We start from the raw sequence: 18,899 nt of genomic DNA on the forward strand, positions 1-18,899 counted from the left end.
ATGGCTGCATTGTCCTCCATCCCTGATGTGGATAATACAACTCGCATTCTTGGTCATTGTTCCTTATGACCACATTAAATAAAAACTTACATATTTCAGCAATAGCTTCACATCCTCTGCCTATCCTAAAGTGCTCTGCCTGGGTTTATTTCTCCTGCATAATCACATATCATTTGAACATGTTGAAAGTCTACAGGATAATTATTTTGTTTGGAGAATATTTTCATTAAAATTCTGTCCCCACTCTTCTCCTGCAAGAATCCAGTCAGCTTATCCAACACAACTACTTTTCCTTTATTCTCCTGGGAGCTAATTAGTTAAATAAAAAAGTAAGCACAGGGAGAAATAGATATACTATAAGCAACCATTGCCGGTTTTGGGGTTAGTACACAGAAGCACCAATTTCAAATAATTTTGGCTTTTGTGGTTTTGGCTGGAATTAATAATTCATTATGTAGTGCATAAAAATATGATCCCTATTTTCTTAAACTAGCCATCTGCAATCCAGCCAAATAAACAAGCTTCCAAGCTCTTACTGCACTGTCTGTAATAGGCATGTGGTTTGTCTCTTCCTTAGTCAAATATCAAAGTGTTCATTTATACCGGGAGTTTCTGATGATGGAAACTTGACATTTGGAAAGAACAATAAGAGGATTGGAGGAATAAAACCAGCAATAATGACAATTAACTCAATTTACCTGGACTAAAAATGAACCAAATAAAATGGATTTATAATATTGTCCAACTTTAGTTCTCTTTTAACAGCTTTATACATATTTGAGAGTTTGCTTCTCTAACAGGAAGATAAAAAACTCTCTTTTTTCCTTCTCATGGCTTCTAGTAGGTACATAGACAGTAGCATTTAGAATGCGATGTCACCTAATATGAGTCAGGAGCTCATAATGCTTATCATAAATATGATGCAAATTCCAATAGTCCCCCTCTGGTTCTGAGTACAAAACAAGCTTCTGAATGTGCTGAATAATGTGCTTTTTAATTTTAATTTATATTTAATCCAAACCCAGATACCAATTGGGGCTCACAAAATATTCATACTGACTCCTCCTGTTCCCACATAGTCTATTGGCTGCAAGGAATAGAATCTAGCACTTTAAAATCACTAGTCTTTCATCCAGAGTTGCATCTGAATTCTATGTAAAAAATATGTGGGAGCTTCCTCCACTTACATTGCCACTACGATTGAATAATCATAGGTTTCATTTTTAATAAATAGGATGCAAAAAAGTGGGACATATTCTCAGGCTCTGTTAAGCAAGGTGCTCTTTGCTACTAAGAGAACATCTTCCAGCATCATGAGTATGCATTGTACAACTTTCTCTTTGTAAGAGGCCAACGTGGAACAGTCTTGAAATTGAAAGTTAGTGGGAATTTCATGTTCCACCCACCCACCCACCTCCAAAAAGGCATATTCTGGAAAATAATATATCACCAAGTTATAACTTAGGCACAGGAATGGCTTTTGTTTGGTGGTGATTTATTAATAGCTGCTTGTTTTGCTATACACATCTGTTTTGTTTACTAACTGCATTTGCTTAGCTTTTTCAGATTCATTGAATTTTTAAGTGATAATATATGAGTAACATTAATATTTGAAATATATTGCTACATTTCCATATCGATTACATTACAATATTAAGATGGAATTGATTGTTGCACTACTTGATCATTTTCTGGATTTTCTGTAGAATTAGAATGTCCCACAGAGTTAATACTTTTGAATAGAGAAACTTACTTATGTACAGTACTTGAATGGCAAATGCTTGCTGCTTTTCTCAGATGAAAAACACAGCTATACCTCCATTATACTATGCTTCCTTCTATGCAGTTGCTCAGATCGGCTTTAACCAGACATGCATTCTTCTATAGAGTAGAAGTGGAGACACCACTGAAGATTCTGAATATGACAGTCTGGATTCTGACATAACATAGACAACCTAATGAGTATTTTCCATGTCTGCTGCAATTAGAACTGCACACTATAATTTTCGAGGACTGTCTGTTGCAGACTGGGTAGGGTAATTGTAACTCTAAGCACCTGTAACAACATTAGAAGGGTTTAATCAACACTGCTTCAGAAGATATAGAAAGTAAGCACAATGTATGAAGATCATCTTCTTTGTTGTGACGTTCACTTGAGTAGCATCTGGACAATTTTTCCTTTGTTAGATGTTGTTGCTTTCTCCTTTTTCTCTGTTCCAATATGTGTGTATTAGTACTAACATCAAGATTTTCCTGTCCTCTCATCACAACACAAGGTTTGTGTTCTCTCATAAGTCAAGAACATCTCTGTACAGAAAGAGTCTGAGAGAAGTGTACATTTGGCAGAACTTGTAGTAGTTTGCTGAGGTGTACCATCCTCACGAATACAAGATACTGCAAATATCATGACCATTTAAATCTTTTTAGCAATTAACAAAGTGAATGGTGCCAAACCAGTCCTCTTTCCAGGCAGCACCATCATTCCTCAGAGTTGAAATGACAAATCAGAAACCCTGGGAGGATTCTTAGAGGATGCTAACTTGCTGCTGCTTTATTTATTTCTTTTTTCCCAAATGATATTTATTCATTTTCAAACAATACAAAATACATAAAATCACAAAAACAAAGATAAAACATAAAAAAGAAAAACATATCAATTAGAACAAATCTTTCATTTTTACTTGACATTGTAGACTTCCTCAATTCCCCCCTCACTGGGTCCATTTTTAAATCCAACTTAAGCAATTTTCATATTATATCTTAAATCAATGTAACACATTTTTTTCATTATCTCTCAACTATTCCTATTCTAAAAACATCAACTATCCTTGACCTATAATTCATCAATTAATCCAAATCAAAAATTATTTTCCCAACCATCTATCTTCTATTCCCCCCCCCCTAGCCTAAAATTTATTCCCAGACGATTCAGCCAGTTCCATAGGTCATTCCAGTTCCGGACCATCTTAATCAGAAAATAACATCCATTATTAGTCCTCACCCCACTCCCACTCTGTCACAGCCTATCCACCACACTTCCTTCTTCGTCCCCTGCTGTCTCCCCAATTCTCTAACTGTTACACAATACCATCCATCTATATTTCCACTTTTCAGTCCTTTCACAATTTTCCCCCCTTAGATTCTGACCCCAGTATGGATCCTGCTCTCCGTCTCTCACTGGGAGGGCATTATTCCATGCTGGTTCTTCTATAAAAACCCTTTGAGTCAGGCATGGGTCTTGTTCCCCCCCTCTCCCTGGGGGCACAATGTTCCATGCCCCTTCCTCTTCTTCTTTGGGTTCAAATGCATTGTCCAGGACTGATGAATGTTCATCTTTCTTCTCTACACTCTCTGATGAAATTAGTCCTTTTTCAATTTCCACATACTTCTGGTTTATTTTTCCAATCTGTATTGTATTCTGATGTACTTTGCTTCTTAGATCCCATAGCAATTTCAGGAATTTCTCTTGAAAGTCTGAGAAGTCAGATGATATTATGTCTACTGGCATCTTGCTCGTCTCAAATTTCATGGGAACAGCACAGATTACAATGCAGGAAATGGCGCAGTTCGCATTTCCAAACTTCAAAGACAGAAATTGTATCCAAACTGGTTGCAAACTAGCATTTTCAGTTCTTCTTCATACCTTAAAACTCTTATGTCCATTTACGAAAAGAGCATTTATCAAACTTCTTATTCACAGCCTTATATTTTGTGCTTTCTTCAATACTAACAGTTCCCGACCTCAAAGAGGTAAACAAATTCCTTCCTATTGTGATGTCATAATGGCGGCTCGCTGATCCCTTCAGGGACCCGACTCCAGCTTCCAGGGGGACTTTCCCCAGTCCAAAATAATAATAAAAATTACAGGGATTTTACTGGGTTCAACCCTTCTCCCCTTTACCCTGCCTCAGGGGGAAGGTTTTAAGTCCAGTCTTTGGAAATTGAAAGCTTCCTGTCAATCTTTCCAGCTTCAGGTAAATTAACTGTGTCACAGTTCATTCAATGGGGGAGATTGACTTCCGTTTTTAAATCTCCTCCCCTGGCCAATTCTTTCCGATTAAAATTTTTTAAAAGTCCTTTTTCTTTACTCACGGTATCCAGTGTCTTCAGATCCTTTAAATTTGGAAGAATCCACCGCTCCACAGGCTGCCGGCACGGAGCTTCACACTGCAAGGGTAGCGATTTGACTCATAAAGGCACCCACGTCTCCGCTCACTCTCGGCTCCCTTAATAGGGCTTACCGGGGAGCAGAGGAGATGAAAAAGGGTGCAGCTGAGTCCCCACACCCCCAGAACGCTCAATCTGAGGCTCTTTTGGGGGTCCGCAGCGCTCTCGCGGCTTCCCACTCCCTCACAGCACCAGGGAATCTCAGAGCTTGAGATTCTCTCGCCGGACAGCAGTGGCGGTAGACCGGAAGTCTTGCTGCTGCTTTATTTCTTAGTGCTTATTAGTTGCTATATGATATGCTAGTTGTGAACTCCAGAGAAGCCTAGCAGACCCTTCCTGATAATCATACATTCATGGTGGATGAGATCAATACTTGAAGTAGTGTGAAACTGGAAAAAAGACAATATTCTGTCATTTAGTTGAACCTAAAACACTCCTTGGATAACAAGCAAGCAGTGGCAACTCATGTTTGTGTCTGAGTTACAGTTTCAGAAGCTGACAACATTCATATATTTGTGTAAAAACATTTCCTAGTCTATAGCCTAAAGATCTCTTGTTTTTGTACTAGATGTTTCAAACATTAAGTAAGCATCTGATGTAGGATTTTGGTCTATGACAACATGGTTTACATATGTAAGAGATTTCATCCTGAAGAGATTCGGTTCCTAATGTTTCAAATACTGCTTGTTTGACACCCTGGCCTTCGTCTTTCCATCTCACATAGACCCTTTGCTATGTTGATTTAATCGGATGGTGCTTTGTATCACTCTCCATATAGAAAAAAGGAGCTCTTGTCTCCAAGCAAATCACTAACTGCAAGTTGCACTCCTTCCAGTTCTCTATGCCTTGCCTGTCGGGTTGTGCGTGCCTGAGAAGAGATTCTGAATGCTTGCTGCTATACCACAACATCTGCGTACTAACCTGCTATGGAGCTGCATGTGAATCTGCATCTTTTGCACATAATCTGTCAACTGCTCTAGCTGCTCTTTACACAAACGGCACTTCTAGCACTGATCTCTTGGTTTGCTATCTTTCTCCTTTGCTGTGATGTTTACCTTCTCCAGTTCTGCCTTCACTTACAACTTCTCCCTTCCTCTATGCGAAGATTTGTGCTTGTGGAATTACATCACCGGAGAGTAATTTATGGTTGACGTAGCACTTGGCTTGCCGGCTTTTTAAATCCAAGCTACTTTATCTGGTCTCCTATCATTTTCCAGGACAGTCTGCATAAGAAGGATGATCGAATTGAGGAGCTAGAAGAGGCACTGAGGGAGAGTGTGCAAATAACGGCAGAGCGTGAAATGGTGTTAGCTCAAGAAGAATCAGCCAGGATACAGTCTGAAAAACAGGTCTGCGTAATTATAGTCACTGCTGTTGCTATCTAGGCAACATTGTTAGGTATTGTAACTTGATTTGTTTAGCATTGTATCAGAGAATCCTAAAGCCCTTGGTAGACTTCTTTATTTAGTTCGTTTTCAAGTAATTTCCCACCAGATATTTTAAGGCTCTTTGAAATCTGAAAATGAATCCTCTAAATAGTGCCTTCAAGTTCCACTCAGTAAAATATTCCAGTTTGAGAATAGCTATCATTAAACATGTTTTATATCTTGCATTTAAGCCCCTTTAAAAACATATTCTGATAACTGCTGCTTCCCTCACCCATAACCTCTCCTTTCCATTGAAACAATGCTGACATCAGAAAGAAGATGGAAGTCACTTTTTTTTTCATTCTAAAGATTTTCTCAGCTATACTTCTTTAACATTTTAGTGCTTTTTGCACATTAGCCATAGACACCTTTTGAAAGTAAATAAAAGGATTTTGGATTCAAAATGATCAAAAATGCATACAAAGCAGTGGTTGAACTGGATAAAATCTAATATGAAATTATCTTTCTTTGAAAAGTAAGTATTGAAGAAACCTCATGTGGACTGTTTCTATATAACCACAATTGGTAGTGGAAAATTATTCCTTAATCTCTTTGGGGAAAACATTGCATCATTAGAAATGGCAGTGCTACTTATACCTATTTTAAAAGGATATTATTTTATTAACAATCTATGAGCTAGTTTCTTACTCAAAATAGGGTCTGAAAGCAGCATACAACAAAGAAAAAGAACAATAAAAGGAAACAGCAAAAAAGTGATTAAATAAAATAACTGTAGCAGAGAAAGCATGAACAGAATTGACAACAAAACCAAGCAGCTTAAAAACCAAACAAAGGGAGAAGAATCAAAGGCATGAAGGAAAAGGCATGAAGGAAAAGAATCAAAGGCATGAAGGAAAAGGGTGGTCCTTACCACTTGGCAAAAGGATAATAAAGAAGGAATCTGATAAGCCTTCTGGGGGAAGGGCGTTCCACAGTGAGTGTGCAACCAAGAAGATTCTGTCCTGCATTCCCACCAAACACAGCACAGCATGACAACATCCTGTGTCTGTAATATTGGACTGATCTCACATGATGCCACCTTGTTAAATGTTGAAGACATACTCAAGGTTGCCCATTTCTCTACATCAGGTATCAGCAGCCAAACTGACTCTTCTCAGGATGACTCATCTAATCATAGTTGATATAATTTCATGGTCTTCTGTCACAGTGGTGGTGATCATCACCATTTGTGCCCTTTCAGCAGCCACTGTACAGCATATAATGAGTTTCTGTACATTAGCGCAATGAGCAACAACATCCATGTGCTTCCATGTTACTTCAGCAGACATATGCAGCATTCTGCCGCGGCTTCCATGGCTGTCCTTCAGGATCTCACATGATGCAGCACCTTCCTCCTCTCTGCCGTTTCCACAAACCATTTTGAACTCAAGTGTTGTCAGCTTGGAGTTCTGCGTTGGCCATAGCTCTTTTGGGGGATGGCACAAACAGCACAGGAACACTGTAGCACAGAAGGACTACCACTAGCATCTCAGGCGCTTGCGCTTTGAAATAGTGACTCTGACAGTTTGTGGGAAGGTACCCAAGTAAAAACATAATGTAGTGGTTTATCACAGGACTTTCAAAACAGTGTTTGCTTCCTTCTGAAATAGTACTGGAGCAGTTCTTTGGGGGAAACAATCATTTTGACACCAATAAATACATAATAATCTTAGGGCGGGGGGGGGGCGGTGGCTATGCTCACCTCTGCGATGACAAATTATATCAGAGGACAGATTTCCAAGGTGTGATGGCCAGTGTGCTAAGGCAACTGCTTCTTTTTTAGTGGTAAGTACTCAAATACTCTCTGTTTTAAAGAATAATGCATGGTACTGATGTACCAATAGAGCAAATACTTGAATGTAACAGCAAGAACAGACAGTGAATGGTTTTCTTTATGTTCTTACTAGTGTGGTTTCCCTCACTATTGATTCTCCAATCCCTTCTCTCAATTGCACCATATGTGCTAGATTGCATTTCATCCACTAGACAGGCTTAGTAAATGTTTCAGAATTGGTGGGTTTTTTTTTTAAGCACAGCAGGTGTAACATCATCTCATGGTTGCTCTTCAAACGCCACCACCCTCACCTGCAATGAAATTCTCACATAGAACATAGGCAAGACTGTTCTTAACTATGGATTTATTAGTGTATTGTACAGCAGGATTCATGTTTACATGGTCAAGTCAAGGTTCCTTACCTGTAGATAAAGCTACAGATGGTGGGTTCTCTCATTCTGGCCTTTCTCGGTCCAAACTCATGAAAGGTGGTGTGAGGGACAAGGGATACAGGGAAGTCCCTCCCATCTTAAGTTCCAGCCCATCCCCAAGCGCTGGGGAGAGCAGGGAGAGCTCTCCCTCCAGCGGAGAATCAGGAAGTGGTGTCCGAGGCTCAGGCAAGGTTGCGGAGCCCATGACCCAGGTGGGACAGGAAGGGGGGAGCCCGGGGGGAAGGCCAATTCCCCCAACTCCGGAATTGCGCCGAAAACGTAGGGGGAAGAGGCTGGGTCTCCCAAAGCTTCTTTGCTGGAAGAAAACGCGCCAATCTCCATTCGGAGGTACTGACACCTCACCATAAGCATGTATATAGATCGCTCTGAGCACTGTAAATAATCAGCACTTAATAAAAGTCTAAAAGGACTATGCTGCCAGGAGTCGTTACTCTAGAGTAGCCACATCAGCACCTCTGACAGGTGGGTTTTAATGAAGCCATGTCCACAAATTATTATTATAATGCATATATGCAACAACCTACTTGGGGCATGTTAAAGTTTTCCCTTTTGGGCTCCTAACAATTAGTAAATTATAATATATAATGAACAATATAAACACAGATCTCTTACCTCTAGTCAAAGTAACACATTTCTCCCAACTGATATGTTTGGTCTGATGGTTGGACTTCTGATCCTGCCAACTGTGGCAGGGGCAAATCAGCAAAAGGCTTACAAACATTCTACATGTACTATAAAACGGGGGGGGGGGGTTATAAAGCATAATATAAGAGTTAAAGATATCTGGGCTCTGCTGTCAACCACTTCACATTACACTTTATTTGGTTTTGGCTGAAGAACATACATTCCCGCTATGTCCTTATTTCAGAGTTAAGGGTGTTGGTGTAGCTTAATATGGTGCACTACAGCATAGTATGGCCTGAAGGCTAGAAAAAATGTAATTCCTTCCTTTGCAAGATGAATATGGGGGCGGGGGGGTAGGGGAGAGCTGAATGGGATGCAGAAGTGGGAGATAAGGGTTGGGATGTTAGGAGGGGGGCTTGGGAGGAGCGGGCTGGGTGGATGGGAAATGGGGAGGGGTAAAGACAGTGCAGAAGAGGGGCAGGGCGGGGTAGGGGGTTGGGTTAAAGGCTAATCTGCACCCAGGATACTGTTTTCTTTTAGATTTGGTTAGTCACAAGTGTTTCAGTGGTATCTGGAGGGTTGGACCTAGGAATCTGCTTGGTGTGTTGCAGTGGTCTTCTCTGTTGTTTTGTGTGTGGCATTTGCAGGATCTTTTACTCCTGTTCGCATCCTCCCAACCTCCATTGGAAAGGTCAGTGTGTTCTTCTGTTGCCTCTCCTTGCTGCCATTCCAGTGGTCAATGTCAAAGAGTGTTGAGGAGGTCTGTTGCTTCCAGTCTGTTCATTGCTTTGAGCTGTGTTGATTCTCCCATGGAGATAAGATGAAAGGGCAATATTTAATCCTAGCTTCTTGCAGTTTAATTGCGCAAGCACATAGATGTTTTCTTTTTTTCAGTGTTTTGGAAGCCAGATCCTGCCTCACCATAACTGAGCTGTTTTTTTAAGTTATGGAGATAAGCCTCGGGTTAGGTTTTAAAGTACAGTGGTGCCTCGCTTAACGAATGCCCTGCTTAACGAAATTTCTGCTTAACGAAAGGATTTTTCGAGCGGAGGTTACCTCGCTAGACGAATGCGTTTTATGAAAAATTCGTCTAGCGAATCGCGGTTTCCCATAGGAATGCATTGAAATTCAATTAATGCGTTCCTATGGGCAAAAACAATTCAAAAAAATTCAATGCATTCCTATGGGATTCGCTAGACGAATTTTTCGCTATAAGAAAAGACCCGTGGAACGAATTAATTTCGTCTAGCGAGGCACCACTGTATTTTAATAAGCTCCTTTATGATGGGCAGGCTATAAATATTATTATTAATATTATTTACTTGTGCTGGAAATTATTCTCTCAAGATATTGTTACTCTTTTCTTTCTCCAGCAAGGAAGAGGGTGGTGCTATCTTGGCTGTAGCCTGCATTAGTGTCCTTGTTGAAGTGAGCCTTCTGTCTCAGGACAGGAAGAATTGAGTGAATTCTTTTGTTTTCACTTTTTCTGGATCCTTTTGTGTTATCCTCTCCTTTCTTAAAGCTTGCGGGGGGGAGCGGGTTATAGATGGAAGGGGCTTTTGCTCCAAGCTGTTTTTCTGGGCCTTGGAGCAGAGCTTAGAGTTTAGCGGCCATCTTCTTTCCTTCGTGGCCATTCCTTCCATGTGTACATCTTTTTAAGCTGTTTTGGGGTTCAGCTCTCCTGGATAAATATTCGTATAATCACCTGTTTTCCCCTTTACATTTTTTTCTCCTTGAAAGTTTGTTGTGGAGCATTAGGTGGTTGGGGAATGGGGGCTGTTGCCAGAAAGGGGAAGGAGCAGGTCTGGTAAGTATCAGGAAGAATCTCCTATCCTTGTGACCAATTTTGGATTCTAAGTGCTCTTGTCTCGTATCTCTGTAGTCAGAAGATCATATGGAGCAGAATACCAAAATGAACTAGGATTAGATATAACAACAAGCAGTGACTAATGCAAGCCCAGGACTCTCAAACCCCCTTCTTCAAGTAATGGTTTCAGTTAGTGGGTGGCATGGGTCTGGACTGCAAACAAATCACAGTTGAGCTAAATAAATATTTAGTGTAGAGATGTGGAACCTGTGGTACTCTTGGATGACGATCTACTACAACTCCCATTATTGCTAACCGTTGGCCATGCTGCTTAAGCCTGGGAGGTGAGGAGAGTTGGGAGTCCGGCAACATCTGGAGGATCATAGGTTCCCTATGTTTGGCCTTGTAAATTAATGCAGCCCCTAGCACTGCTCAGTAATAGCTGTATCATGTTCTTTGTGTTGTAATTGCATCGGAAGTTGGCTTGCTTGCTTGTGTTTAAAGGTAAAGGTAAAGGGACCACTGACCATTAGGTCCAATCATGACCGACTCTGGGGTTGCGCGCTCATCTCGCATTATTGGCCAAGGGAGCCGGCGTATAGCTTCCAGGTCATGTGGCCAAACCAGAGCAGCACATGGAAACGCCGTTTACCTTCCCACTGTAGCGGTTCCTATTTATCTACTTGCATTTCGACGTGCTTTCGAACTGCTAGGTTGGCAGGAGCTGGAACCAAGCAACGGGAGCTCACCCCGTCACAGGGATTCGAACCGCCGACCTTCTGATCAGCAAGCCCTAGGCTCAGTGGTTTAACCACAGCGCCACCTGGGTCCCTTGTGTTTAAGAATGCTTGTGTTTAAGAATGAACTATTCCCATATTTTCACTGTAAGGGTTCTCATTTTTCCTTGTGTTTAAACATTGTGTGAGAAACAGAAAATTGTGTGAGAAGCAAAAGGTGAAAATTGTGATTATGTGCACCTCTGTTTTTGTTTAGACTAATCCTTTAATGTATTAAAAGTGTTACCAGTCCTAGATTTGAATTGCTCTGTGCATGTTGGTACTACTTAAACTCTTTAATTGCTCTTTCTGATTTTAATTGCATGCTTTCCCCTCTTTCTTCAATTTACTGTTTTCCACCATTCTGCTTCTTGTTGCCTGTTGAAGCTATCAGATGAAAGAATGCACGAGACCAATCATTTAGACTGTAAATTGCTAAAGGTACGAAGAAGTCTCATTTCTGTTTACATTCCCCACTGTTCTGTCCAAATTTAATCTTTCTACAAGCTAGCCCTGTGTAACCCTATGGCCTTGCTATCTTGACATCCCTGTTATTGTGACTGTTGGGAGGATATGTTGTGCTCTGATGCAGCAGTTTGGAGTGGATCCAATATTTAAATTCTACCTATCCCAAGCCATCAAAATGCAACTGAAATTACTCTTGCATCAGTTACAGCAAATGCTGTAACTTGAGCTTTAGGGCAAGAGCTTTCCATTGTTGAGGAGCCATCATGAAGAATGGCTCTTTATATTACTTTGCAGCCCAAACTTTTAACATAGATAGTAAATGGAATAGGATATGTGGGATTAGTTTCAAAGGTCATGATGAGAAAATGAGGCCAGGTACAATTTTCCAGGGCTGAACACCAGAGCCTGTATAGCCTTAAAAAGTTTACAGCTGTAATATTAACTCTTGATTTTATCCATTATCAATTAAGATTGATCAGTTTCCAATGCAAATGAAGATTTTGTGTGTTGTAGGTGTTGGAATAGGGCTTGGGATACCAGGGTTCAAATCAGCCATGAAACTCATTGGGTAACCTTGGGTCAGTTGTCTCTCAGCCTAACCTTGGGAGACCAGGGTTCAAATCAGCCATGAAACTCAGCCATAAAACTCATTGGGTAACCTTGGGCCAGTTGTCTCTCAGCCTAATCTACCTCACAGGGTCATTTACCTTTTTACCTTTTGTGAGGATAAAATGGGGAGCAATTTAGAAAAGTGAGCATGGGATAGTGATGGTAGCACTTGATCCTTTGTCCTTTCACAGGAACATAGGTCAGTGCCTTCTACCAACCAGGTCTTAATATGCATCCATCTAAATCAGTATTGGCTACTGTGACATTACCTGCTACCTGCCCCTTTTAGTTGGGAATGCCAAGGAATGAACCTGGGATGTTCTGCTGTGCTCTACCAAAGAGTAATGTCCCCTTCCCTAAAAACATTGACCAAGGCAGTTCATAAAGCCTCTCCTGCATCCAATGACTGTTCTGAATGCTAGTGGGTAAAATAGGGAGACCCCTCCCATTCAAGAATTCTGAATGAAAAGAAGGGGCTTACCTTCTCTGCTTTGGAAGCCGTTTAAGCTGAGCTACTTCCTTATTGGAAATTGGCAAAATGAGCCAAAGCATACTAGAAAACAGGGTTCAATACCTGGAATCAGCTTGCTTTTTTAAAGCAGGGATTCACTTTTGGAATACTGTGGCTTGACATATTTCTATTTTCCCAGTGCATTTTTACCAAGCATTTCTGAAGTTTGTACCCAGGAGCTAATGCAAGTTAATAGTGGGAAACATTTTGAAGCTTTCCAGTGGGCTTTTAGTTCGCCAGTTAAACTCGCCCACAAGTCAGGCAATCTACTTCATGTTGAGCTGCCATCTTCACACAGAGAAGTGATTATAACTTAAGTAAACATTTCACTGTTAAGAGTAAAATAAGCTGCTGCTTTAGCCACAGGGCAGCTTCATCAAACTAGTGGTCCAGATGCCGGAAGGGATTGAAAACAGTTCTCCTACTGGTTACAATGTTTGGTGCCAATATGTAGGCCCTTGCAAAAGCCAGACATTCAGTTGTTTAGTTCCTCGTTTTCCCATGGCCTGGTTCAAATATCTCGTGGATTAGAAGACCACAGAACAACTCCTTTTCCTTCTCAGGAACACTTCTCCCATGCCAGCAAGGCTCTGTTTGTTATTTGCATGGCTTCCTTCATTTTTCTAGCACTCTTAACAAGCTACAGCTGGTAGTTCTCCTCTTCAGGTCTGGCAACTTAGGCAGAGTTGAAAAATGGTTTCCTCTTTTTATTCAGAAAAGGAATTTAGCTCCTTTATGGTTCACATAGGAGCAAGGGCATTCACATTGTCATATTATCCCACTGAAGTTTGCATTGATAGCATACTTATCTGTGCATGAGAGAGTCTGGTTTTAAAAATGACCTATTTCTCCTTAAACAAAAAAAAGATCTAATTGTAAAGGAAATTGCCTTATTTGCCCTGTTTAGATATTCTTTATTAGATATTCTGTATTTTATTCCATGTGTAGGCAGACATAATTTCTGTATCAACCAACTAATCACTTTGATCTTTCCATCCTGTGTCAATGAAATGTGAATTTCTCAGTGAATATTTCCTTCCTTACAAAGGACCTTGTCTTTGCCAAGTGATGGCCCATTAAACCTTAGGTCTGCCTAAATCACTTGTTGGTTCCTTGTACATTACTCCCAGCAGAGTGAATGTTCTGTGATGGGCCCTGGACCACATATATTTCGATGGCAAAAGACCAAGCTGGTCATACTGTATTTCATGTACGTTAAAAAGGGTGAAACCTGAGGTAAAAGCTCTCATATCATGTATGTCTTGGTGATACATTCTGTATTCCTGAAGTAAGGTACTTCTTTACTAAGCCCCATGACCAGGAAATATGCTTCTTTTAACATTTCCTTTTTATACCCTTTGTGCATTTTACTTTATTGCTTTCTGCATGTCACAATTTTGCTGCTGAATTCCAGTCCTCCTCTCTCTCTATCATTTCCTATTTTTCTCTATGTTAATACCGTGTTTCTCATATTTTAAGTCATCCCTACAAAATAAGCCATGGCAGGATTTTCCTGAGTTGAAGAAATATAAGACATACCCCAAAAATAAGCCGTAGTGGTGGGAGCAGGTCTGGATGGCGCCATGGAAGAGGAAGATGCCTGTAAGCGCCCGGAATCGGCTGTTGCTGCCCCTCCAAAATGTCCAGCAGCATGCACCGCGCCAAGCGCTGACCCGGCGGCGGGACGCAGCAAGAGCCGCAGCGCGCGCTGCTCCGAGCCCCGACCCGGCAGCGAGACCCGGCAAGAGCCTCAGCGCGCGCCGCGTGGAGCCCCGACCCGGCGGGACCCAGCAGCGTGCCCTGCTGAAGCGCCGACAACGCGCGCAGCAGCCGCCAGTTCCGGGCGCCGAGCCGCAACAGGAAGAGGAGGGACGCAGCGGGACGCAGCTACAACGACAAAAAACACCCGGCCGAGCCTTCATTGGCCGCCGCGGCTGCCACTCGCTGGTCCCTCCTCTTCCTGTCGCGCGCGCTGCAGGTCCCGCCGGTCCCGCTGCTGGGTTGGCGCTTGGCGCTAGCGCTGCGGGACGCAGCAAGAGCCGCAGCGCGCACTGCTCCAAGCCGGGATCCGGCAAGAGCCTCAGCGCGCGCCGCGTGAAGCCCCCGACCCGGCGGGACCCAGCAGCGTGCCCTGCTGAAGCGCCGACAACGCGCCCAGCAGCGCAGCAGCAGCCAGTTCCGGGTGCCGGACAGGGGAGGTACCATACTGTAATTTTTAAAAAAAATAATAAGACACCCCCCGAAAATAAGCCATAGGCTTATTTTCTTGAGAAAAAAAGATTATAAGACATGACTTATAATATGAGAAACACGGTACTCCCAATGCCCTGTACTCTGGGGAAAATACAGAAGGTATTTCAGCTTCTGATTGGCTCTAGACTGCCATGCAGTGATCCATAAAATCAAAATTATTTGGTTTTGTGTTACAAATATTTGCCTTCTGGTGTCTTTTCAACCATTGCTGATGCTTGAGCTGCTGTTATTTCTCTTACACAATCCAGTCAAGGAAGTGGGACATATTGTAGTGGGATTAGGCCACTCGCCTATACTTAATATTGGTAATTAATTAGCTAGAAATATATGTGCTTATGGAGGGTGTTTTTCTTTTTTTAAAAAAACCCATGCAGATTCTCTTTTCTGATTAAAACTGCTTCTCTGGTTATAGTTCAGATACACACACACACACACACACACACACACACATTGTAGTTGACAGTCCAGTATATTTGCATTTCGAACTTACGTGCTCAAAACATCTTAACCAAATTCCCTCCCCTTCTTTTATTTGAATGTCACTTTAATTGTTCAAAATGTCTAATAAGAAACTTAAATATACCTTTTAAAATTGACTGACGTTCTGCTCTGAATTACTCTGAATCAGACCAAGTGGGTCGCAAGAGTCCTTCAACACAGAGCCCACGGACAACACACTGCCTTGCCACATGCAGGGTGGGGAGTGCAGGGCCATACTTTGATACAGACACACACACAGCCCTCTTGCTGCTTTCCCAAAGCCAGTAAGCAAGGCACTGAGCTTTTGGAAGGAGGCACTAGAGCTCTCTCACCTCCTTCCCAAAGCTGGGAAATCTCTAACTATGCTTTGGAGAGGAGGCAGGAAGACTCTAGAACCCTGCCAGAGCCCTCATGCCTCCTTCTCAAAGCCCAGCACTTTGCTTACCCAAGGCAGCACAATGGCTGCAAGGAAGTGGGGCATCAAATGTTGCCAAGGACTGCCAAAAAAGGCCTAAAGGGTGTTGGGCGACCCTGCTCTAGCCTGTCCCTGCTATTGCCCCAAGCTACTGGATTACCATATGATCCTACAAGCGTTGACTGAAAGGAGCTAGAGAGTCCTGGGATAACACAGGTATTGGTTTCTTTGTCTTGGTTCACACATCACATTAGTTAAAAACTATATTTAAATGTGAATACAAAAGGTACTAGTTCACACTACTGAAAATTCTTGCTCCTCTCTTCCTCTGCCCTTGCTGCTGCAGCACTGCCAGGAAATAAACCAGAATCTGGCAAGTAGTAATGTCCAAACCTAGTCTTAAGGTTTGTTTCTCTTCAAACCAACTGTGAGCTGTTACCGAGGTTTGTTCTTGGCTTACTTGTTCTTCAATACTGATGTGGAAACTGGGTGTTCTGTATCTTAGGACAGAAGCAGTTGGGGGGGGGGGGACGTATTGGCTGTAATATTTGACAGCATCTAAAACATCCTAACACTTCCTTAGAAATACTGGATCTTCAGTGAAACTATAATTCTTTTTCCTTTTTCCTTTTTTGTATCTCTGTAAAGGTTTATTAGCTTGTGATTTTAAGGAAACCATCTGGATGTGCTGGGCACTTCACATAATGTACTTCTTTGCTGTGCTATGCAACTTGGGCAATTAAAGTACATATTTAATCCCCAGCTCCAGTTTGTACTTTCTGTCTCCAAACGAGATTCAGCTTTGTGTTCTACTTGGAAAGAATTCTCAGTAATTTATGGACACCTCCCTCTATCCCCCCCCCAAAAAAGCTGTTCTGTTTTTCTTTTAAGAATTTTTTCCTCAACTTGCATATTGTAATTTGTTTGGGGGGACAAAGAGATTAAGGCAACACATAATGTAAAGGAATATATCAATATCAACTTTACCTATAATTAAATAATGATATTAATATTGGGCTTTGGGAGTTTGTTTTCATGCTGCCCCAAACTAATGCTGCTTTTAGCACAGGCAAGCAGGGTGTTAGTAACAGAGCTCTAGCTTTGAAGGCAGAAACTGGTTTATCAAATGGTACCTAATAACTTCTACTTCGGCTATTCATGTGACAGACAAATCATGAGGGAAAAGGTTCTGTTCAAGTTCTTGTAATACATACTGAAAAATTACTTGATGTATGTTGTCTTGTGATGTTTATTGCAATATTGTGATGATGTTGAAATTATGAATTACTGGTCTATAGTTAAATTTTTTGTGATGTAACGTGTAAATTCTAATATAAGCATAAAGACAGAACACAAAGACTCACTACCAGTGGGGATTAAGTTATAAGATGTGCTGGTTTCTGCTTTGTAATAACAACATTAATTTTACATTAAAACATGGAGTAGAACTCAAATTCAGGGAAATACTAAATGCAAGGCTAAATGGATCACTTGAGATCACTCCCACCCACCACCCACCCCCACCCCATTATTCAGTAGCTCTGGTGCATTGCAAAGTTTTTTTAAAAAATTGCATACATTCTGCTTCCTCTTTTATCATTCACAAACGCCTTAGGTGGAAGAGTTGATGATGGCTATGGAGAAAGTAAAACAAGAGCTGGAATCTATGAAAGCAAAGCTGTCCTCTACCCAACATTCTCTGGCTGAGAAGGAAACCCACTTGACCAACTTGCGGGCTGAGAGGAGGAAACATTTGGAGGAGGTCCTGGAGATGAAGTACGTTGTAATATTTCTTTCAGACCTTTACTCTGTCTTCCAGGTCTTATATTAATTTCTGTTTGACAATGTTACTTTATCACAGGAGTCGTTGCTTCTTTTCTCCACTTGAAAAGACTGGATGGTATAGCCTAATTGTGAAATGTTTAGGAATACAGGAGAATTCAAGTGCATTCCTATCAATGGATTCTATTTGTATTGGCACGTGCACACACACACACACACACACACACACACACCCCGGATTACAGTGGAAGATACTTTAATTAAATTATCAAATTGACGTGGAGACAAGGTAAATGCATTAAAGGCACAAACTCTAATTAGGAGGAGTGATGGGTTTTTGTGAATGGGGATGAACACCATATTGCAGCTAAGGAAGGAGAGAATGTAACATTCTATTGGATTTTCCATTTTAAATTTGCACGTTAATTCCTAAATACTTAAAAGCAAGTTCCACTGATTTACTTGGAAGTGAGTACTTAGCAGTCTTCAGAGAGGCAGTTATCTATTTAGAGCTGTGTTGGCAAGTGCTGCCAGCAGATCATTAGAGGCACTTTTAGTTGTTTAGCCATCCCTGAAGAGAAGGAACATTTTTATTGGCAGAGTTAACAGTGATGTTGGTTTTGCGAGCCATTATTTATATTCAGCTTTCCTGTTAACATCATTGCCTTTTATTTTATTTTAGGGGTGGTGGGAGAGGGAGAGAAATTAAGATAGAAAAGAACAGTTTGTGCACAATGGAAAAAAGGTTTTGGGGGTCTTAGAGATGGAGCATGAATTACTTTATATTACGAATATTATATTCAGCAACCTGATACCTGGCACTAGGACACTAAGAGTCTGCTTTTCTTTAAAAGTTTTTTTAATAAAAAAAATACTGTTGCACTATAAATTTGCCTGCTTTGAGAGCTGGTTTGTGAGGGGGAAGGGGAGAGTAACTCCTAATGCAGGAATCCAAAGCAACTTGAGATATGTCTTATAATCAGTCCTCTAGCAATGTATTTGTCTGCCAAACTGCTCTGCCAAACCTTCTCATTAAAATGTATACATATATGCATGCTGTGTTGTATATCCTGGAATGTTTTTGAACTTGGAGCTTTGGAGCATTCACTAAAACCATGTCTATTCATTGAAAACCTGTTGTTAACTAGTTAGTTACTGTTGGGAAATAGCTGAAACTAAAAACTAAGTCTCAACACTTCCCAAAACCTAAGCCAAAAACATTTCAGAAAAATCTCCTGCAATGCTTTTGCAATGTTTTTTGCAGATAAAGTCGCTCAGATTCGGAAAGAGGTAGACTCCACCGTGGGAGCAGAGCCGGGGCGGGAGAGTGTCAGAGCCCTGTCTAATCATGTTC

General features: G+C 41.3%; 1 protein-coding gene across 14 annotated transcripts in view; it reads left to right on the forward strand.

Annotated features, from left to right (window-relative positions):
• Positions 1 to 18,899, forward strand: part of ERC1 (ELKS/RAB6-interacting/CAST family member 1) — a 172,634-nt gene that overhangs the window by 86,709 nt on the left and 67,026 nt on the right. For 11 of the 14 annotated variants that reach the window (XM_035127943.3, XM_035127945.3, XM_088652360.1 and 8 more), the window contains 2 exons: positions 5,385 to 5,516; positions 17,379 to 17,539. In XM_035127943.3, the coding sequence (XP_034983834.3) occupies positions 5,385 to 5,516; positions 17,379 to 17,539 (293 nt within the window). The remainder of the gene's footprint in view (positions 1 to 5,384; positions 5,517 to 17,378; positions 17,540 to 18,899) is intronic. The other 3 variants (XR_015945907.1, XM_088652367.1, XM_088652369.1) reach the window with 1 other exon arrangement.

Source organism: Zootoca vivipara, chromosome 9 (genome assembly GCF_965207765.1).
Source record: "Zootoca vivipara chromosome 9, rZooViv2.hap1.1, whole genome shotgun sequence".
NCBI classification, from domain to species: Eukaryota; Metazoa; Chordata; class Lepidosauria; order Squamata; family Lacertidae; genus Zootoca; species Zootoca vivipara.